Raw genomic sequence first — 19,692 nt, forward strand, 5'->3', positions numbered from 1 at the left:
AAAAATATTTGGGTAGGCTATATTCGTTTAACATAGTTCTTGCCATTTCTTGTAAACTCCTATTTTTTCTTTCAACTACTTCATTTTGTTATGGGTTTCTTAGCATAGAGAAATTATGATTATACCTATTTGATTCATAAAAGTTTTAAAAATCATGGTTTTGAAACTCACCACCGTGATCACTACGTATAGATGAAATAATAAAGCCTTTTTCATTTTGAATAAATTTATAAAATTTAAAAACACACTTAAAACAATCACTTTTATGTGCTCAGAAATATGTTCAAGTGTATCTACTATAATCATCAATAATTACAAAGGTGTATTTGTTACCTCCTAGGCTTGTTATATCAATTGGTCCAAATAAATCCATATGTGTCAATTACAATGGTCTAGAGATGCTTATTTGATTCTTTGACTTGAAACTACCTTTTATTTGTTTTCTTAGTTGACATGCATCACACACTTTGTCTTTGACAAACTTGATGCTAGAGATTCCTCTTATAAGTTCTCTAGATAAAATTTGAGAGATTAGTTTAATGCTAGCATGACCTAACCTCCTATGCCAAAGTCAAGCATCATCGTTTAAAACCAAAAAGTATGTTTCATTACAACACTTATCAAGATCAATAGTATAGATATTGTTGGTTCTTAAGGCAATCAAAGATCTATTTATGTGTAGTATTTCTATAATACAAGAATTAGATTCAAATTTGATGTTATAGCCTTTATCACATAATTGACTAATACTTAGTAAGTTATGCTTTAAACTATCTACTAATAAAATATTTTCAATCAAAAGGTTTGATTTATTACCTATATTTCCTTTTCCAATAATTTTTCCTTTGTTATTGTCTTTGAAGGTAACAAATCCTTTGTCTTGGCTGGTGAGCTTAGAGAAGTATGTTAGATCTCCAGTCATGTGCCTTGAGCATCCAGTATTAAGGTATCATCTCTTCCTCCTGGCTTGTGATTGTAGACATATCTACAAGAAAGGAGATTTTCTTTTAGGTACCAATTTTACCTTAGGTTCCTCATTAATAGATCTATCTAATTTATCATTTTGCATTGAGTCATTTAAGGTTCTTTCAGGGACCCAAATTAGCTTATGTGGACTATACCTCTTAAATGGACATTTATGAGCATAATGTCTAAATTTACAACATAATTTGCATTTGTTTTAGGGTGAAACATGCAAAGTTGGGCCCTTAACAAAGATGGTTGGCTTTTGGTAAGTGTTACTCACAAAGTCAACTTGAACTCTTCGATGAACATGACCCCTTTTGTAAGGATCATGTTTAAAGATTTGCTTCTCATTTCAAACTTTTCTAAGGTTTCATATAGTAGCAAATTTTCCTTTTTAAGCATCTCTAGTTCTTCACATTTTGTAAAAGGAGGTAATATTTTATTATCTTGCTTAATATTTAATCTATTGAATTCAGAGAAATGCTCCTTTTTTTAATAATTTATACTTTCTATTAACTAATTTACATTCATCAAATAAATCATGAAAAACATTCAATAATTCATCAAATGATAAATGGGCTTCGATTGAGTTACTTACCTCATCACCAAGGGCCATTAAAGCATAGTTAGCAACTTCTTTGTTGGTTGGCTCCTTGTCTTCGAATGCGCTCGAATCATCCCAAGTAGCTTTTAGTGCTTTCTTCTTTTTCGGTTGCTTCTTCTTCACTTGAGGACATTCACTTTTGAAGTGATCCAGTTTCTTATATTCGTAGCAAATTATTTGGTCTTTTTTAAGTTCATTTTTATTTTTAATGTCATGTTTAGTTTTATTCATTTTTATGAATTTTTTAAATTTTCTTATTAGAAGTATCAAGTCGTCATCATCATTGTTACGGTAAGTAACTTTTTTAGCCGCGACCTAGGGGCCGACGCGGCTGGTTCAGGGCTCCAAATGACTCGAATCGGACGTGTCCCTCCCCGAGGCCTTGAGATGGCGGATGTCGAGGACCTGCCTGGAAAACTTGGCCTTGCTGAGCTACCGGCGATCGGGTACCTACACACAGGTCGGGTCGGTGGCTCGGCTCGACCCCTCAGACGATTACGTCAATGGGGAGGAGTATTGTATTGAGTGAGAAATCGGTCCTCCCTGTTGGGAGCCGGGGGGGGGGGGGGGGGGGGGGGTACTTATGAGGGGGGCTTGATGTTACCTGATGGGCCATCCTGCAAGAGCCGGACTGTACCTTCGGTGGCGTCTGTCGCCGTCGTGGACGTTGCGTGTGGAGCCGAGCTGCCGCAGGGTATGGGGGGTGCCAGCAGGTGCGTTTGCCTGCCTCGGCCGGCCCTGATGGGTCAGCCGAGGAGGCCCAAGTACGGTGGGTATGGGTGCGTGTTGCGTCGTCGTTAATGCTCTTTCTGGGGCAGCGCGCCGTGCTGGGCGTTCGACGTGGGGGGGTGTATTACGTCAAATCCGGCGTGTTATGTCAAGTCAGTTTTTTACCCCTATCATATGCCCCACCCGAAAGGAGCTATGCATTGGTTTTGCACGTAAGGAGTTCGACGCATGGCTCCCTGCTTCAATCGTGCTGCTCAGGTGGGTCTGAGAGGTGCGCTGTGGATGGGTTAGTCGCGTGAACGTTTCTCGAGCAGTGCTGGGCCGGGACACAACTCGGTCGGGAGGCCGAACGGGGTCGGACTCGGGGCCAATAGGGCCGACGAGGGTCGGGAGGCACCAGGCAGGTGGGGCGACCGCGCAGGCGTGGCTTGGGAGACGCAAAGCCGAGGGCCGAGAAGCACAACGCAGGCGGGGTGACCGCGCAGGTGTGTCTCGGGAGGCGCAAAGTCGAGGGCCGAGAAACACAACGCAGGCGGGGTGACCGCGCAGGTGTGTCTCGGGAGGCGCAAAGCCGAGGACCGAGGAGCACGACGCAGGCGGGGTGACCGCGCAGGTGTGTCTCGGGAGGCGCAAAGCCGAGGGCCGAGAAGCATAACGCAGACAGGGTGACCACTCAGGTGTGTCTCGGGAGGCGCAAAGCCGAGGACCGAGGAGCACAACGCAGGTGGGGTGACCGCGCAGGTGTGTCTCGGGAGGCGCAAAGCCGAGAACCGAGGAGCACAACGCAGGCGGGGTGACCGTGCAGGTGTGTCTCGGGAGACGCAAAGCCGAGGACCGAGGAGCACAATGCAGGCGGGGTGACCGCGCAGGTGTGTCTCGGGAGGCGCAAAGCCGAGGACCGAGGAGCACAACGCAGGCGGGGTGACTGCGCAGGTGTGTCTCGGGAGGCGCAAAGCAGAGGACCGAGGAGCACAACGCAGGCGGGGTGACCGCGCAGGTGTGTCTCGGGAGGCGCAAAGCCGAGGGCCGAGAAGCACAACGCAAGCGGGGTGACCGCGTAGGTGTGTCTCGGGAGGCGCAAAGCCGAGGACCGAGGAGCACAACGCAGGCGGGGTGACCGCGCAGGTGTGTCTCGGGAGGCGCAAAGCCGAGGACCGAGGAGCACAACGCAGGCGGGGTGACCGCTCAGGTGTGTCTCGGGAGGCGCAAAGCCGAGGACCGAGGAGCACGACGCAGGCGGGGTGACCGCGCAGGTGTGTCTCGGGAGGCGCAAAGCCGAGGGCCGAGGAGCACAACGCAGGCGGGGTGACCGCGCAGGTGTGTCTCGGGAGGCGCAAAGCCGAGGACCGTGGAGAACAACGTAGGCGGGGTGACCGCGCAGGTGTGTCTTGGGAGAGATTGACCGAGGCGCTCGGTGCAGGTGGGCTGCGACCGGGGCGATGGCTCCGGGCGTAACATGACCGAGGCGATACTTGGCTTTTGGTCCAGAGTTTGGTCGTTTCGACCGTTGTGCGGGGGCGGGTAGCCGGGTCGCCTTTTGCCTCGGGAAGGTCAAAGGGCCATACCTTTCGGGCGTCGCCGGTTTTTGAGGTTGATATGATTAGGGGCTCCGTACTTCGCACCGTGCTGCAATTAAGAGCCGCGCCTGCCGAAGTTATGGTGATGCGACTTTTGCATCTTCGCAGCACGCTTCAGAAGAGGAAGGGTCGCCGTTTCGGCGGGAAACAGGCTATAAGTAGCGCTCCGTCGGTCCCTTTCACTTCTTGGCACCTGTATTTGCTTCAATCGCCTCTTTGTGTGACCTGGCCCAGCGCTTCTTCAGCCGCCCTACCTTCCCAAAAACTCGATAAGGATGGTTTCCCCTCCTTCGTCCTCTCCTTCTCTGCCTCCTCTTTCCGGTGCCGCCGGTGAGGAGGTGGCATTGGCGAGCTCCCGTTCGTCGTCCGAGGAAAGGGCCACCAAAGCCCTCGAATCGCTTATGTGGCCGCACGACCTCGACTCCACCGTGAGCGAGTCGTCGCTCGGCCTCCTCCGGGACCGTTACGGTATCCCAGCGGAGTTCGCGCTCATTGCCCCTGAGCCGGGGCAGCGGGCGTATGATCCTATACCTAAGGGCTTCGCCCTAACTGTAGATGCCTTCGAGGCCGGGCTGCGCCTTCCATTGCACCTTGTCATTACAGACTGCGTCGCGTGGTGGCGCATTTCTCCTTCTCAGATGGCGCCGAATTCTTGGCGCTATCTGGTGGCGTTCCTCGGGGAATGCTACTATGCCCAGATCGCCCCGAGCCGGTCCCTTTTCCTCTCCTGTTTCCGTCTGTCCAGAGGGTCGGGGGGCTATTACTTGTCCGCCCGACCGGGTTTCCGTGTCTGTGGGGCTCCTTCCAGCAATAAGGGGTGGAAGGAGCGCTTCGTCTACGTTTGCCATCCGAAGAGTTGGAGCTTCGGACTCCGGTGGGCGGCGCGCGCAGTTGATAACACTGCCCCGGCTTTGGACGAGGGGGAGCTTGGAGCCCTCCGAAGATTGAAGGAGATCCTCCCGTCTTCCAGAGTCATCCGAAGGATGACCGAGGCGTGGCTGGTCGAGGTGGGCTTGAGCCCAGTACCTCGAGGTATGCATTGAGAAGGTGGCGCTGGGCCCTCCAGTTTTGCTTTTCTCTTTCGGGATACTGACCGAGGTCTTTATGCTTGTGCAGAGATGGTGAACCTTGCTGTAGTGCGTGGAGGACGCATTTCGCCCGTCGTATCTCCGCGGCGCCGGGTCGGCCCGAGCGTCAGCACTAGGGAGGCGCCGGTGGATCTCGAGGACGTCCGCCCTCGGAAGAAGGCCAAGGTCGCTGCTGCGAAGAAACCGACTCCCCCAAGGGCTCAGGGGAGCGCAGAGGCGGCGGAGTCGGGCTCGCACGATAGGCGAGGGGGCGAGGTCGGGGCGAGGCAGGCCCGAGCAACGTGATTGCAGGAAAGGCGCCTCGGGAGCCCTCGATCCGGGACTTGTGCCGTCTTCCCGCGGGGCCGCCGAACGACTTTTACCAGGCGCGCCTGATGGGCGAACTTTCCGAGGGCCAGCCTTCTGACCGGTTGGTAGCCCGCTGGGGGGGGCTGACCCGCGGGACCCGGGTGTGGGCCGACGAGGAGACCGCGGCTGCGTTCGTCCGAGGGGGGCTGCATCCTGATCTGGCCCGCGAAATGTACACTCTGCCGTCCGACGTCCTGCTCGGGAAGTCCGTGAAGTCGCTGCTGTGGGTAAGTGTTCCGCTGCCGGCTTCCGACTTGTGGTGCTCTCGAGGGTCGTTCTGACTTTCTTCTTGTAGGGCCAGCACTACGCGATGGCACTGGCTGACCGTGTTCGCGATGCGGGTCGGGCCCTTGGAATTTTGTGCGACCGTAATGCCGAGCTGCGTAAGCAGCTCGAGGAGGTTCGGGCCGGGGCAGCTTCGGAGGCGGTTGCGGCGGCCGAGCAGCGCTCCTCGGAGCTCGAGGCGGAGGCGGCGCGTCTCCGAGCTGAGGCAGGGGCGGCCGACGAGCGCGCGTTGGCGCTGGAGGCCGAGGTCCTTCGCTTAAGGTCCGAGGCGAGGGCGGCCGAGGAGGAGAAAGGCAATCTCCGGGGACTCCTGGAGGGAGCGCAGTCAGAGGCTCGTCTGGCCCGAGGCGAGGCGGCCGCCCTGACCCAGCGGCTAGAGGGCGCCCTGGCTGACGTGAAGGGGGCCTCGGAAGCCCTGGCGGCCGAGCGGGAGCGGCGGCCGGAAAAAGAGAAGGAGATAATCGAGGCCTATAAACAATCACCGGGCTTCCAGCTCGGGCTGGCTCGGTCGGGGCAGGTTACCTACGAGTACAGGTACCGAATCGCCCTTGGCTGGTTCCAGACGAGCCATCCCGGGCTGGAAGTGGAGGCAGATCCGTTTGTCTCGCATCCTGAGGACTTGGATGTGGACATGCCGGAGGAAGTTCCCTTCGATGATGGCGTGGGGGGATCCGACGGTTAGGGCGGTCTGGAGGTCAGCTCAGCCGGGCAGCTTCCGCATTTTGTAACTTTTGTGCCCTTCGGGTCTGGTCACAGTTGTAACCCCTTGCTTTATAAAGAAAACTTTCTCCCAGTATGTCTTTCGAAAGTCGGGTCTTGTAATCCTATGCTTCGTGAATAAAAGAACCTTTTCCCAGTGTCTTTTAAACTTCAAAAATTGCACAACTTCGACTCTGGAGCGGTTGCCCGGGACCTCAAACGAAGAATTTTTTAAGGTTCTGGATGTTCCATGTCCTCGGCAGGGAGGAACCGTCCATCGTTGTGAGTCGATAAGTACCTGGTCGAACCACGCCGGTGACCCGGTAAGGTCCCTCCCACTTGGGGGCCAGCTTCCCCCTCGTTCGGGTCGGGTCGGTGACTTCGGCCCTCCGTAGGACTAGATCGCCTAACCTGACTGGTCTGGGTCGCACCTTTCTGTTGTAGACCCTTGCGACGGCTCTCTGGTGAGAGAGGGCCTTCAAGTGTGCGTCGGCGCGTCGCTCCTCGAGCACGTCGAGGCTGGCGCGGAGTCCCTGGTTCGAGGCCTCCTGTTCGTAGCTCCTTGTTCGAAGTGTGGCAACAGTCATCTCGGGCGGTAGGATGGCCTCAGTCCCGAAAGTCAATCTATACGGGGATTCTCCGGTCGCAGTTTTGGGGGTGGTGCGCAGCGACCACAACACGCTGGGGAGCTCGTCCGTCCAAGTCGATCGGGCTGCGGACACTCTTCTTCTGAGGCCATCCAGGATGGACCGGTTGGTTACCTCGGCCAACCCGTTCGTCTGAGGGTGGGCCACCGAACTGAACCTTAGTTGAATGCCATGATCGGCGCAGAATTCCCGGAACCTCGTGCCGGCGAACTGAGGTCCGTTGTCGGTGACAATGGCCCTGGGCAACCCGAACCGGGTCACAAGGTTTTTCCAAACGAATTTCTCCATTTGGTGCTCTGTCGTCATAGCCAGTGGCTCGGCCTCGACCCACTTTGTGAAGTAGTCCACTCCCACAATTATGTACTTCCGCTGTCCAGAGGCCGGTGGGAAGGGGCCGAGGAGGTCTAGTCCCCACTGGGCGAATGGCCATACACAGTCGATGGGACTGAGCGGAACCGCAGGCTGTCGGGGTGCGCAGGCGTGTCGTTGGCATGAGCCGCACCGTTGCACGTAAGCTTTTGCGTCTCGACACATGGTTGGCCAGTAGTAGCCTTGGCGGAGTATCTTGTGCGCCAGGGTCCGTCCGCCAATGTGTTCACCGCAGATCCCCTCGTGAGTTTCAGCCAGGACTGTCCGGGCTTCGTCAGGCTCCAAACACCTCAGGAGGGGGTAGGTGAAGGATCGTTTGTAAAGCCGGCCACTTTCCTCGGTGTACCACGCGTGCGTGCGGTGCAGACGCCGAGCTGCGCCTTCGTCGAGGGGAAGGGTTCCGTCCCGCTTGAAGCGCAACAACTCCTGCACCCATGTGGTCGGCGCACCGCCTGGGGCCGTGGTTGCCACCTCAATGGCGGGAGCGGGAAGCTCCTCCATCTCTGGCCACGCTTCGGGGGTTCGCCTTGACGCCAGCTTAGCGAGCGCGTCGGCTCATCCGTTCTCCTCCCTCAGAACATTAGATAATGTAAAGTGAGGGAATTTCGCGGCTAGATCCCTTACCCGTGCCAGATATTTGGCCATGGTTGCGTCACGAGCTTCATATCCACCGCTGAGCTGTTCGGCCACGAGTTGCGAGTCAATGAGGACATGTATCGCGGCCACTTGCATCTCGAGGGCCAGCCTTAGTCCTGCTAGGAGTGCTTCGTACTCCGCCTCATTGTTGGTGGCTTTAAACCCAAAACGGAGGGAGCGCTCGAATGAGCGTCCGTCGGGGGCGAGAAGGACCAGCCCAGCTCCGGCACCCCTTGAGTTGGCCGAGCCGTCCACGTGTAGGGTCCAAGCCTCGAGAGCTCGCTCGAGGTCTTTGTCCACCCGAGCTAATTCCACAATGAAGTCGGCTACCGCCTGGGCCTTGATGGCGGTTCTGGGCGCGTAACTGATATCATGTTCACCGAGCTCCACCGCCCATCTGAGGAGCCGACCTGCAACATCGTACTTTGTTAAGATCTGTCGGAGAGGTTGGTCGGTGACGACTTCCACCGAGTGTGCCTGGAAGTAGGGGCGCAATTTCCGAGCCGAGAGCACCAGGGTGAGTGCGAGTTTTTCAATCGGCGGGTAACGTTCCTCAGGTCCACTCAGGACATGGCTGACGTAGTAGATCGGGAGTTGTGTGCCGGAGCTTTCCTTCACGAGGACGGAGCTAACTGCGTGCAGAGAGGCCGCCAGATAGAGCCCCAGCTTCTCGCCGGGGAAGACAGAGGCGAGTCGAGGGAGGCTGGCCAGGTGCTGCTTCATCTGTTTCAAAGCCTCCTCGCATTCCGATGTCCATTGAAAGTTCTTCGGGTCTTTGAGCGCCTTGAAAAAAGGAAGGCAGCGATCGCCCGATCGGGCGAGGAAGCGAGATAGGGCGACAAGTCTACCGTTGAGTCGCTGCAGGTCTTTAACCGTCCGAGGGGACTTCATATCGATTATTGCCTGTACTTTCTCCGGGTTGGCGTCGATTCCTCTCTGGTGTACAATGAACCCCAGGAACTTCCCGGAGGTGACGCCGAAAGCGCACTTTGTGGGGTTGAGCCGCATGCCGAACTTGCGTAGCGTGGCGAAGGCCTCGGCTAGGTCGGCAAGGTGTGTTCCGGCCTCTCTGCTTTTCACAATCATGTCGTCCACGTAGACTTCCATGTTCCTCCCGATTTGAGGGGCAAACATCTTGTTTACCGTCCTCTGGTACGTGGCTCCGGCATTTTTCAACCCGAACGGCATGACCTTGTAGAAGTATATCCCTTGATCGGTGAGGAAAGCCGTGTGTTCCCTGTCTTCGGGCGCCATCCTGATCTGATTGTATCCTGAATAGGCGTCCATGAAAGAGAGGCGTGCGTGCCCTGCCGTCGCGTCGACCAGCTGGTCGATCTTCGGGAGGGGATAGCAGTCTTTAGGACACGCACTATTGAGACTAGTGTAGTCGACGCACATCCTCCAGCTTCCATTGTGTTTTTTCACGAGAACTACATTGGATAACCACTGAGGGTATTTGGCTTCTTCTATGAAGCCGGCCGCCAAGAGTCGGTCCACCTCCTCTTGTATGACACGTTGTCGGTCAGGTGCGTGGCGCCGGGGCTTTTGCTTCACCAGATGAGCGTCAGGTGGGATATTGAGATGATGCTCCGCGACCTTCGGGTCGACTCCCTCCATGTCCGACAGGGCCCAGGCGAAAATGTCGGTATTTTCCCGCAGAAGGCCGACGAGCTGTTCCCGTTCCCGCTCGGGCATCTCTGATCCGACCTTGACCGTCTAATCCGGCCGTGCTTCCCGCAAGGGGACGTCAACAGTGGATCCCCTCGGCTCAGGGTGGGGGGCCGGCTTCTTTGCTTCCCGGGGATCTTCCAGAGGCGCCCCTCCCCTGGTCCTTTTGCTCAATGAGACGGAGGTGAGGTAGCAGCGCCTGGACTCTTGGGGGCTTCCGGTGACTTCCCCGACCCCCTCCCGAGTCGGGAATTTGACGGTCCGGTAGTAGGTCGAGACGACGGCTCTGACCTTGTTGAGGGTTGGTCGACCGAGTATGGCATTATAAGCGGTGGGAAGGTCGACCACCAAAAAGGTGGTCATGACGGTCTTTGATTTCGGCGGGGTCCCCAGGGTCAGAGGCAGGGTGATGGCTCCCAGGGGCGATATTGAATCTCCCGTGAAGCCGGTGAGCGCCGAGCACATCGGGCTTAGACTTTCCCTGGCTAGGCCCAGCTTCTGGAAGGCGCCAAAGTAGAGTATGTCGGCCGAGCTCCCCGTGTCGACCATGATTCTCCTTACTTGCGCGTTGGCTACCCTAGCCGATATTACTAGGGCATCGTCGTGGTGGGGTCGCTCAGTAGCTCCGGTTGGGAAGGTGATCTCGGGCTCGAGCCCGCGTCCCGAGGCTTCGTCGGGGGCGGCCTGGGCATAGGCCTTCTTGCCCGACATAGAACTTCCTCCAGAAGCGGGGCCCCCGGCTATGACATCGATGTGTCGCTCGACAGGGCCCTCCGGACGAGGAGACTCCTCCTTGCTTGGCCGGAGGTACTGGCCGAGGTGACCTCTGAGGATGAGCTCCTCGATTTGTCTTTTTAACTCGAAACACTGCTCAGTGTCGTGCCCGTGTTGTCGATGGAACCGGCAATACTTTGAGCGGTCTGCGAGCTCTCGCGGGTTCTTCATCGGGTGAGGGTCCCTGAGCAGCCCCTTCCCCCTTTCGTGTAGGAATATCTCAGTCCGGGAAGAGTTCAAGGCGGGAAGAGGAGGCCTTGGGTCGGGCCTGTCCAACTTTCGCCGGGAGGCGGTGGGTTGTTGCTGTCGGGGCGGCTCTAACTTGACCTTTCTGTGCTCCTCCCGCCTTCCGACCATCCAGGTTTCCGCGGCGATGAACTGACTGGCCCGTTGGAGCATCTCGGGGACCGCGACGGGGGGCCTCTCCACGAGCGACCAGAAGAACCTGGAGGGCCGCAGACCAGTCATAAAGGCCTGCATCAAGAGAGAGGGGTGAGCATCCGACAATCCACGGATTTGCGTCGTAAACCGGTTCACAAAGTGAGAAAGGGGCTCGTCCTCCTTCTGGTTGAGCCCCAGGAGCAATGCCATGGACGGCTTCGGTCGGGCGTACGCCAGGAAGTTAAGTTCAAAATCCTTGACGAACTGATCGAAGGAGGCGATGGTCCCTGGCTTCAGGCCACTGTACCACGCGCGGGCTGGTCCTCGCAAGGTCGTCGGGAATGCCCTGCACATCAGGGCGTCTGAAGTCCCGAATAGCGCCATCTGGGACCGAAAAGCGGCCACGTGGTCCGCGGGGTCGGTCGCGCCGTCATACGCGTCCAAGGAGGGGAGGCGGAAATGCAGCGGGATCGCCTGATCCTGTATCTCGGGGGTGAACGGAGATCCTTGGTGTCCGTCCGCCCCGAGTTCTCCTTTTGACTTACGAACCTCCTGTTGTACCTCGTCAAGCCTTTGACTGACGAGGCGCAGCTGGGCCCGTAGGGCGTTCGTCGAGTCGGCAGTCGGAGCCTCGGCCTCGGGGCGGCTCGCCGTGTCCTCTGCTTCCCTGCTCCCCGGTCGAGTTGTGGGGTTTCGAGGCGAGCCCGGAGGCCCTGGGAGTGGCGCGCGGGCCGGGTCGGGGGTCTCCTGTTGCTGCGAGGGCCGCGTCGCACGCGGAGGGGCTCGTTGGGAGACAATGGTCTGCACCATGCTTGTCAGAGCTCGGACCTGGTGGGCGAGGTCATGAAAGGCCTCGGGCGACACTTGCGAGGAGTCGACGGGTGCGCCGCTAGGGGGCGACAAGCCCGGGTCGTTGAACGGTCGCCAGTAGCATTCCGACACCGCTGCGGGGCGTTCGTCGTGGGTTTCGTCACGCCGTTCCCCCAAGGCGGGGAGCTCCGCATTTGAGGATCCGCCGGGGTAGATTTGCTGATCGCCTGACATTTGGATGGGCCCTCCTTCTAGCGCCATTCTGTTACGGTAAGTAACTTTTTTAGCCGCGACCTAGGGGCCGACGCGGCTAGTTCAGGGCTCCAAATGACTCGAATCGGACGTGTCCCTCCCCGAGGCCTTGAGATGGCGGATGTCGAGGACCTGCCTGGAAAACTTGGCCTTGCTGAGCTACCGGCGATCGGGTACCTGCACACAGGTCGGGTCGGTGGCTCGGCCCGACCCCTCCGACGATTACGTCAGTGGGGAGGAGTATTGTATTGAGTGAGAAATTGGTCCTCCCTGCTGGGAGCCGGGGGGGGGGGGGGGGGGGGGGGTACTTATGAGGGGGGCTTGATGTTACCTGATGGGCCATCCTGCAAGAGCCGGACCGTACCTACGGTGGCGTCTGTCGCCGTCGTGGACGTTGCGTGTGGAGCCGAGCTGCCGCAGGGTATGGGGGATGCCAGCAGGTGCGTTTGCCTGCCTTGGCCGGCCCTGATGGGTCAGCCGAGGAGGCCCAAGTACGGTGGGTATGGGTGCGTGTTGCGTCGTCGTTAATGCTCTTTCTGGGGCAGCGCGCCGTGCTGGGCGTCCGACATGGGGGGGTGTATTACGTCAAATCCGGGGTGTTATGTCAAGTCAGTTTTTTACCCCTATCAATCATCATCATCACTTGAGTTTTCTTTCAAGTGGTCTTCTTGAGTTCTAAGTGCCAAATCCTTTTTATTCTTTAGAAGATTGTTCTCAAGTTCTACATGTGCATTGTATGTCATTTCGTAGGTCATCAAAGACCCAATAAGTTCTTTAAATGGAAAGTTGTTTAAGTCTTTGGCTTCTTGAATTGCGGTTACTTTATGATCCCAACTCTTTTGAAGGGATTTTAATATCTTGTTAACGAGTTTAAAATTAGAAAAACTTTTACTAAGTTCTTTTAGACCATTGATGGCATCCGTAAACCGGGTGTATATGTCTCCAATAGTCTCGCTTGGTTTCATGTGAAACAATTCATAACTATGAACTAAAAGATTGATTTTTAACTCCTTAACCCTACTTATGCCTTTGTGTGTGATTTCAAGTGTATGCCAAATGTCATAAGCCATTTCGCAAATAGAAACTTGATTGAATTCATTTTTATCCAAAGCACAAAATAAAGCATTCAAAGCTTTGGTATTCAAAGAAAAAGTCTTCTTCTCCAAATCATTCCAATGGTTTATTGGAAGAGAAGTCTTTTGAAATTCATTTTCAATGATATTTCATAACTCAAAATCCATAGAAATCAAAAAAATCCTCATTCTAGTTTTCTAATAAGTGTAGTTCATTCCATTGAATATGGGAGGACATGTGATAGAATAACCCTTATGATTACTAGCAAAAGCTATCTCTTTTAGGTTTTAAACCAAATTGAGAGTAATTTCACTCTGATATCAATTGTTACGATCAATACAACACTAAGAGGGCGGGGGGTAGGGGGGGGGAGGGTGGTGTGTGGCGGGTGTGAATTAGTGCTTACGTAAAATTACGTTGATTTAAAAATTTTTGTTCAATAAAATCATTTCGATAAAGCCCATATCGAAAAGTAATAAAGTAATGACTTAAAATAAATATAAAGTGAAGTGAGCAGCTAAGTAATGAAAGTAAGTAGTAAGGAAATAACACACGTGGTTTGGTCATTGTGACCTATGTCCACTTCTGATTCCTCCTCCGTCGAGGTCACAGGCATCCACTAATGGTCTTCCTTCAATAGGTGAAGACTAACTACCTTCTTACAAATATTTCTCCTTTTCACGGGTTTAGGAGACAACTCTTACAAGCCTCACACCTCTTCTCGAATGATTACAAAGTTGAAGAAAGAGGAGGAGGACTCTTAGCACTTTTACAACCCTTTTATACCCCAACACTTAAAGATTTTTTTACACTTTGTTGCTACTTTGTTACCCTTTCATGCAGAAATGAGTGGGATATTTATAGGCCCCCAAAGGTTTCAGAATTAGAGCCAAAAATGTCTCATCCTCGATTTTTGGGCTATTGGTGATACCACCGCCATTATTGGGCGGTACTATCACTTGACACTCTAACACTAGGCGGTATCACTACCCAATCTGGTGACACTACCGCTTGACAGAGCCTCAGAGATTGGGCTCTGATGGTATCACTACTTGGCAGCATTAACTACCGATAATACCACCACCTAGTTTGGGCGATACCATTACCTAGACCACTTGGGAGGGTGAGCCTCAAGCAGTTCCACCACCCACCCTAGTATTGAATCTCGAATTTTGATGATGAAGTCAATTGTAATTTGTGTGGTCTAATTTATATGTTGAGAAAAGTGTGCATGATTAACTATGATAGCAGTAAGACATAAAGCAGGTGTTGTGCCGGAGTCAAGATCGAGATCTCATTGAGAGTTCGAGAGTTCATCGAAAATCCGGACGTTCATTGGAAGTTCTATCGGAACCAACCAAGAAGTCTAGGAGCTTGCCAAAGAAGCTCATCGGAACTCGCCAAGAAGATTGTCGTATAGTCCAGGAGCTTGCTGGGAGTCTGCCAGAACATTGCCGAGAGTTTGTCGGATGTTCGCCGGAAGGACACCGGAAGAGCAATTGACACACCGGAACAAGAAGCGTTTTAGTTATCATAGTTAGAGTGTAAATTAAGTTAGGATTGGGAGGTAATCCCACTAACTTAAGTAGGGGCCAATTAGGCCCTTAATAGAATTGGGCCGAATTGATCAGCCAATTCAGCCCTTGAAAAGATGGCCGGCGGTGGCACCGCTTGGAAGGCAGTGCCCCAAGATATCTGGGCAGTGGTATCGCCCAAACTAAGCGGTGGTACCATCGGCAATGAATGCTGCTAGAGGTGGTACCGCCCAGTGTCAAATCAGCGGTAGTAGTACCACCCAATAACGGTGATGGTACCACCAGTACCCCAGATTTTAGGGATGTGACACTTTTTGGCTTCAATTTTAAAGCCATTGGGGTCTATAAAAATCCCACCCTTTTCTGCATGGAAGGGCATGAAAGTGTTGGCTTAATCTTGAATTCTTGAGTCATAAAAGTATTGTAAAAGTTAGAGTTCTCCTCCTTCATCTCTTAGTCTTGTAACAATCCAAGAAAGATGAGTGAGACTTGTAAGGGTTATCTCCTAAACCCGGGAAAAGGAGAAAGCACTATAAAGAGGTGTTCGGTCGTCACCTATTGAAGGAAGGCCTTTAGTGGACGCTGGTGACCTCATCGGAGGAGGAATTCGAAAGTAGATGTAGGTCACATTGACTGAACCACTCTAAATTCTGGTTTGCTTTTCATTTGTGCAATTTACATTACTGCAAACCTCCTTAATCTTCTCTTGCACTTTTATGAAAGCTTTCAAGTACAACTTCTCTCCAAAACATATTGAATCAAAACCATTTTCGTTGGAATCAGTTTTAATCGAAATGAACATTTTTTTGAAATCGTGAAAGTTTTTCGCTACACTAATTTACCCCCCTCTTAGTGCCACTCTTGATCCTAACACCTAGGTGGTGCCACCGCTTGGCATGGCTCCAAGTGCTTGAGTGGGTCTTCCATCCTACCCAACTCAGCCCTAAACCGGGCCTAGTTGGCCCCTAACTGAGTTAGTGGGATTAACTCCCAATCGTAACTCAATTTATATTCTAACTACTATAATTAAGGCATTAATTAATCAATCTTTGTCCGGTATGCTAATTGTTCTTCCGACATAATCTCGACGGACTTCTAGTGAACTCTTGGCATGCTTTTGGTGAACTTCTTACGAACTCTCAGCAAGCTCCCGACGAACTCTCGGTGAACTCCCGACAAACTCTCGATGAACTCTTGACAAACTCTCGGCGAGCTCCCGATGAACTCTCAGTGAGCTTCGGATGAACCCTCGGTGAGCTTCCGGCACATTGTCTAAATCTTCGACGCATTGTCCGATCTTTGACTCAGGCCCAACATATGTTTTATACCTTATTTATTATCATAGTTAATCCTACAACACTCTTCTCAACATATGGATTAGATCAATAATTTATCAATTGATTTCATCATCAAAATCTGAGATTCAACATGAAGTAGTCTAGGTTGTAATTGAGTTAATTTTGAATATAATTATGCCAACTTAATTAGGGGCCCATTGGCCCTGATTTGGGGCTAATTTAGGCCCATTGGGAGGCCCATTCAGTGACCTAAAAGTTGGGTCAAGCGATGGCATTACCAAACTAGGCGATGGAATCGCCAAAGGCTTAGTCTTTGAGAGCCTAGCCTCTAAGGCTATCAGGCGGTGGTATTGTTAGACTAGGCGGTGGTACCGCCCAAACACAGTGCCCCAGACTATGTCAAGCGGTGTACCGCCTAGTGTTAGTCTGTAGGTGATGGTACTACCCAATACTAGCGGTGGTATTGCTAATACCTTAAAAACCCAAGATTAGATCGTTTTGGCTCTAAACTTGAATCCATTTGGGGCTTATAAATATCCTACTCATCCTTGCTCAGTTTACACAAGAACTGAGAATAAATTTGTAAGAAGATGCTATTGTGATCTTCTGAGAATTCTCCTCCTCTTTTCAAAGTTAGATTTTTGTTTAAGGGAGGGGTGAGTGACTTGTAAATATTATCTTCTAAACATGTGAAAAGGAGAAAAGGATTGTAAGAGGGTAGTTGATTTTCGTCCGTTAAAAGAACGGTAATGGAAGCCAGTAGCCTCAAGTGAAAAGGAATCAGGAGTGGACATAGGTCATGATGACCTTACCACTATAAATTGGTTTGTATTTATTTTATACTTTTCATTCTTATTATAAATTGATTTACTTATTTACTACACTTACGAATGCTTTCAAGTTAAATGTCTTTCCGATATGGACTTTATTGAAATGGTTTTTTTATAAATCATCGAAGTTTTTCGTAAGCATTAATTCACCCCCCCCCCTCCTCCCCTCTTAGTGCTGATATGATATTAACTGTTAGTATCAGAGTCAAGGTTTTTTTTGTTTAGTTTAACACCCAAGAGAAATGACTTTTATCAACAATTAAGAGGGTCTTTCTATCACTCGTCCTCCTATGTTTAATGAAATGGACTACATATATTACAAAACTAGAATGAGAATTTAATTGCTTTCTATGGATTTCGATTTATGGAACATTATTGAAAGAGGTTTTGAAAAGTTTTCCAAACCAATGAACGAATGGAATGATTTGGAGAAGAAGACTTTCTCTTTCGATGCTAAAGCGATGAACGCTTTGTTTTGTGCTTTGGATAAAAGTGAGTTTAATTGTATTTTGACTTGTGAAACTATACGTGACATTTGACACACTCTTCAAATTATACATGAAGGCACAAGTAGAGTTAAATAATAAAAAATTAATCTTTTGATGCACAGTTTTGACTTGTTTCGAATGAAACTAAGCAAAACCATTGGAGACATATACACCTGTTTTACGGATATCATCAATAGTTTGAAAGTACTTGTTAAAAGTTTTTCTAATTTTGAACTTGTTAACAAAATACTAAGATCCCTTCTAAAAAATTAGGATCTGAAAGTGATGACAATATAAGAGACAAAAGACTTAAACAATTTTTCTCCTGAAGAACTTATTGGGTCTTTAGTGACCTATAAAATGACTTATATTGAATATGATGAATATGAGAACAACCTTCCAAAGAATAAAAAGAATTTGGCACTGAGAACAAAAGAAGACCACTTGAGCAAAAGCATGATATAAAACTTTTGACAAAAAAAATTAAAAAATTCACAAAAAAGATTAATTCTAAAAATAAACTTAAAAATGACACAAGAACTGACTATAAATTATCAAAGAAGCTATTAAAGAAGAAGAAAATACTCAAGGTGACATGGGACGAAACGAGTACATTCGAAGACAATGAGCAAACCAACAAAGATGAGGTGCCGAACTAGGTGGCTTTCGATAATGAGATAAGTGACTCGACCAAAACCCCTTTACTTTACTATAAAATTACTTGATGTATTTCATGAGTTATTTTTAAATTAGTAAGAAATACAAAATATAAAAAAAATAGGATCATGCTTCTCTTTCTAGTGATTTTAAAAAATTTTAAAAAAAATGAGCATGACAATTGCATATTAACTCTTTGCACTAAGTATAAAAAGTTAGATTCACTTTAAAAAGAAAATTGTATTACTACAACAAACAATAATAAAGGAAAGATCATGATTGAAACTTGATGATTTTTTTTATAATAAATATTTTGATTGAAGATGGTTTATGGTTACACAAACAATAATCCATTTATCTTGATGATTTATGTATTGCTTTTTGATTTTAAATGATGATGCAATGCTTTTGTATAGAAGACTAGGGCATGCTAGTATAAAATCAATCACACAAATTGAAATTAAAGAATTTTAGCTATTTTTAATCTCATACGAATCAATGTACATTGTTTTCAATGGATTTTCTGAATGTAAGAAAAGTGATTTTGATGATGAGTTTGGAGTTGACAAATTGAATTTGAATGAGATTTTTCTAACCAAATCATGAACTTTATTTTGATTTCTCTACTTGAGGTATCTTTTATGAGAATCAAAATATTTTCTATCTTTGATGATTTTTTCTTACCATTTACTAAAGAAGAGACTTATGTAAACAAACTATGACCTTGATATTTATGAATTGAGATTTATTTTTTATAAATCATGATCTTGATGACTTGAGTTTTCTTATGCATGAATCAAGTTCTCCTATGTTTCTTTTGATTTCTTGGAATTATAACTTAAAATTTTATATGAATTAAGATTTTTCATTAATTGTTCTTCTATGGTTCTTTTTGGTATTTGCTAAAGAAGAGATAAACCATGATATATCAATAGACTTCTTAATGTTTATAACTTGAATTTTATTAAATACAATTTTTTTGTATTTATGATTTGTATATCTCATGATATGATTGAATCATTGATGTAAAAAAAGGGATTTTGCACTATTATACTCTTCCCTTCTTTGTGATAATGACAAAGTGGGAGAAGGTCTTGCTAGCTTGTACATCTCAAAAGAGAAAGAATTTGCTAACTTGCACATCTTAAGAGTAGCAAAAATGGTTAAACTTATACATCTCAAGAAAGGCAAAATTACTACCTTGCAAAGAAAGACAAAACTTACTAGCTTGCACTTCTCAAAAGAGAGAAAAAATTTGCTAGCTTGCATATCTCAAGAATAGCAAAAATTACTAACTTGCACAACTCAAAATTGTTACTAGCTTGCATGTTTCAAAATCTTGCTAGTTGCACATTCTCATTTTTGTTGATAACAAAGGGGGAGAAGTTATGATGATGATCATGCATGGTATGATGAAATTTTATATTTTAAAATTATTATAATGATTTGAAATTATACATACAATGATGAAATACTCATGAAATCATAGGTTCTATAAATATGGCATATTGACATGGGGAGTTTAGTTAAACTCCATCATTAATTTATTGTCATCATTAAAAAGGGAGAGATTATTGAATCTCAGATTTTGATAATTAAATCAATTGATAAAGTTATGATCTAATGTGTGTTTAAGTGATGTAGGACTAGCTTCAATTAGGGAAAGACAAATCGATTAAAGTAGTAGAATCAAAGGTTGGGCCAGAATGGAACATGTCAGAAGATTGTGTTACGACCATGATGGCACTAAGAGGGGGGGGGGGGGGGGGCGAATGAATTAATGCTTTTGTAAAACTTACATCGATTCGGAAAATTCATTCAATAAAGCCATATCGAAATATGTTTAACTTAAAAACGTACGAAAGCATAATGAGCATAGTGAGAGTAAGAAATCAGTTGTCAATGTAAATGAAAAGCATAAAGTAAATGCAAACTAGATTTTATAGTGGTTTAGTCATCTCAACCTACATCCACTCC

The 19,692-nt window shown here is 49.1% G+C and overlaps 1 protein-coding gene across 1 annotated transcript; it reads right to left on the bottom strand.

Moving 5' to 3' along the window:
- Positions 1 to 9,664: 9,664 nt before the first annotated feature.
- LOC135644153 (uncharacterized) lies at positions 9,665 to 11,842 on the bottom strand. The gene has a single exon (XM_065161613.1). It carries the CDS (start codon positions 11,840 to 11,842, stop codon positions 9,665 to 9,667), a length of 2,178 nt encoding a protein of 725 aa, XP_065017685.1.
- Between the last annotated feature and the right edge of the window lie 7,850 nt (positions 11,843 to 19,692).

The sequence above is a fragment of the Musa acuminata genome, chromosome BXJ3-8 (genome assembly GCF_036884655.1).
Source record: "Musa acuminata AAA Group cultivar baxijiao chromosome BXJ3-8, Cavendish_Baxijiao_AAA, whole genome shotgun sequence".
In the NCBI taxonomy this organism is placed as follows: Eukaryota; Viridiplantae; Streptophyta; class Magnoliopsida; order Zingiberales; family Musaceae; genus Musa; species Musa acuminata.

Coding starts and splice junctions, on each gene's coding strand:
- LOC135644153 (XM_065161613.1), bottom strand. CDS start 11,842: ATGGCGCTAGAAGGAGGGCCCATCCAAATGTCAGGCGATCAGCAAATC.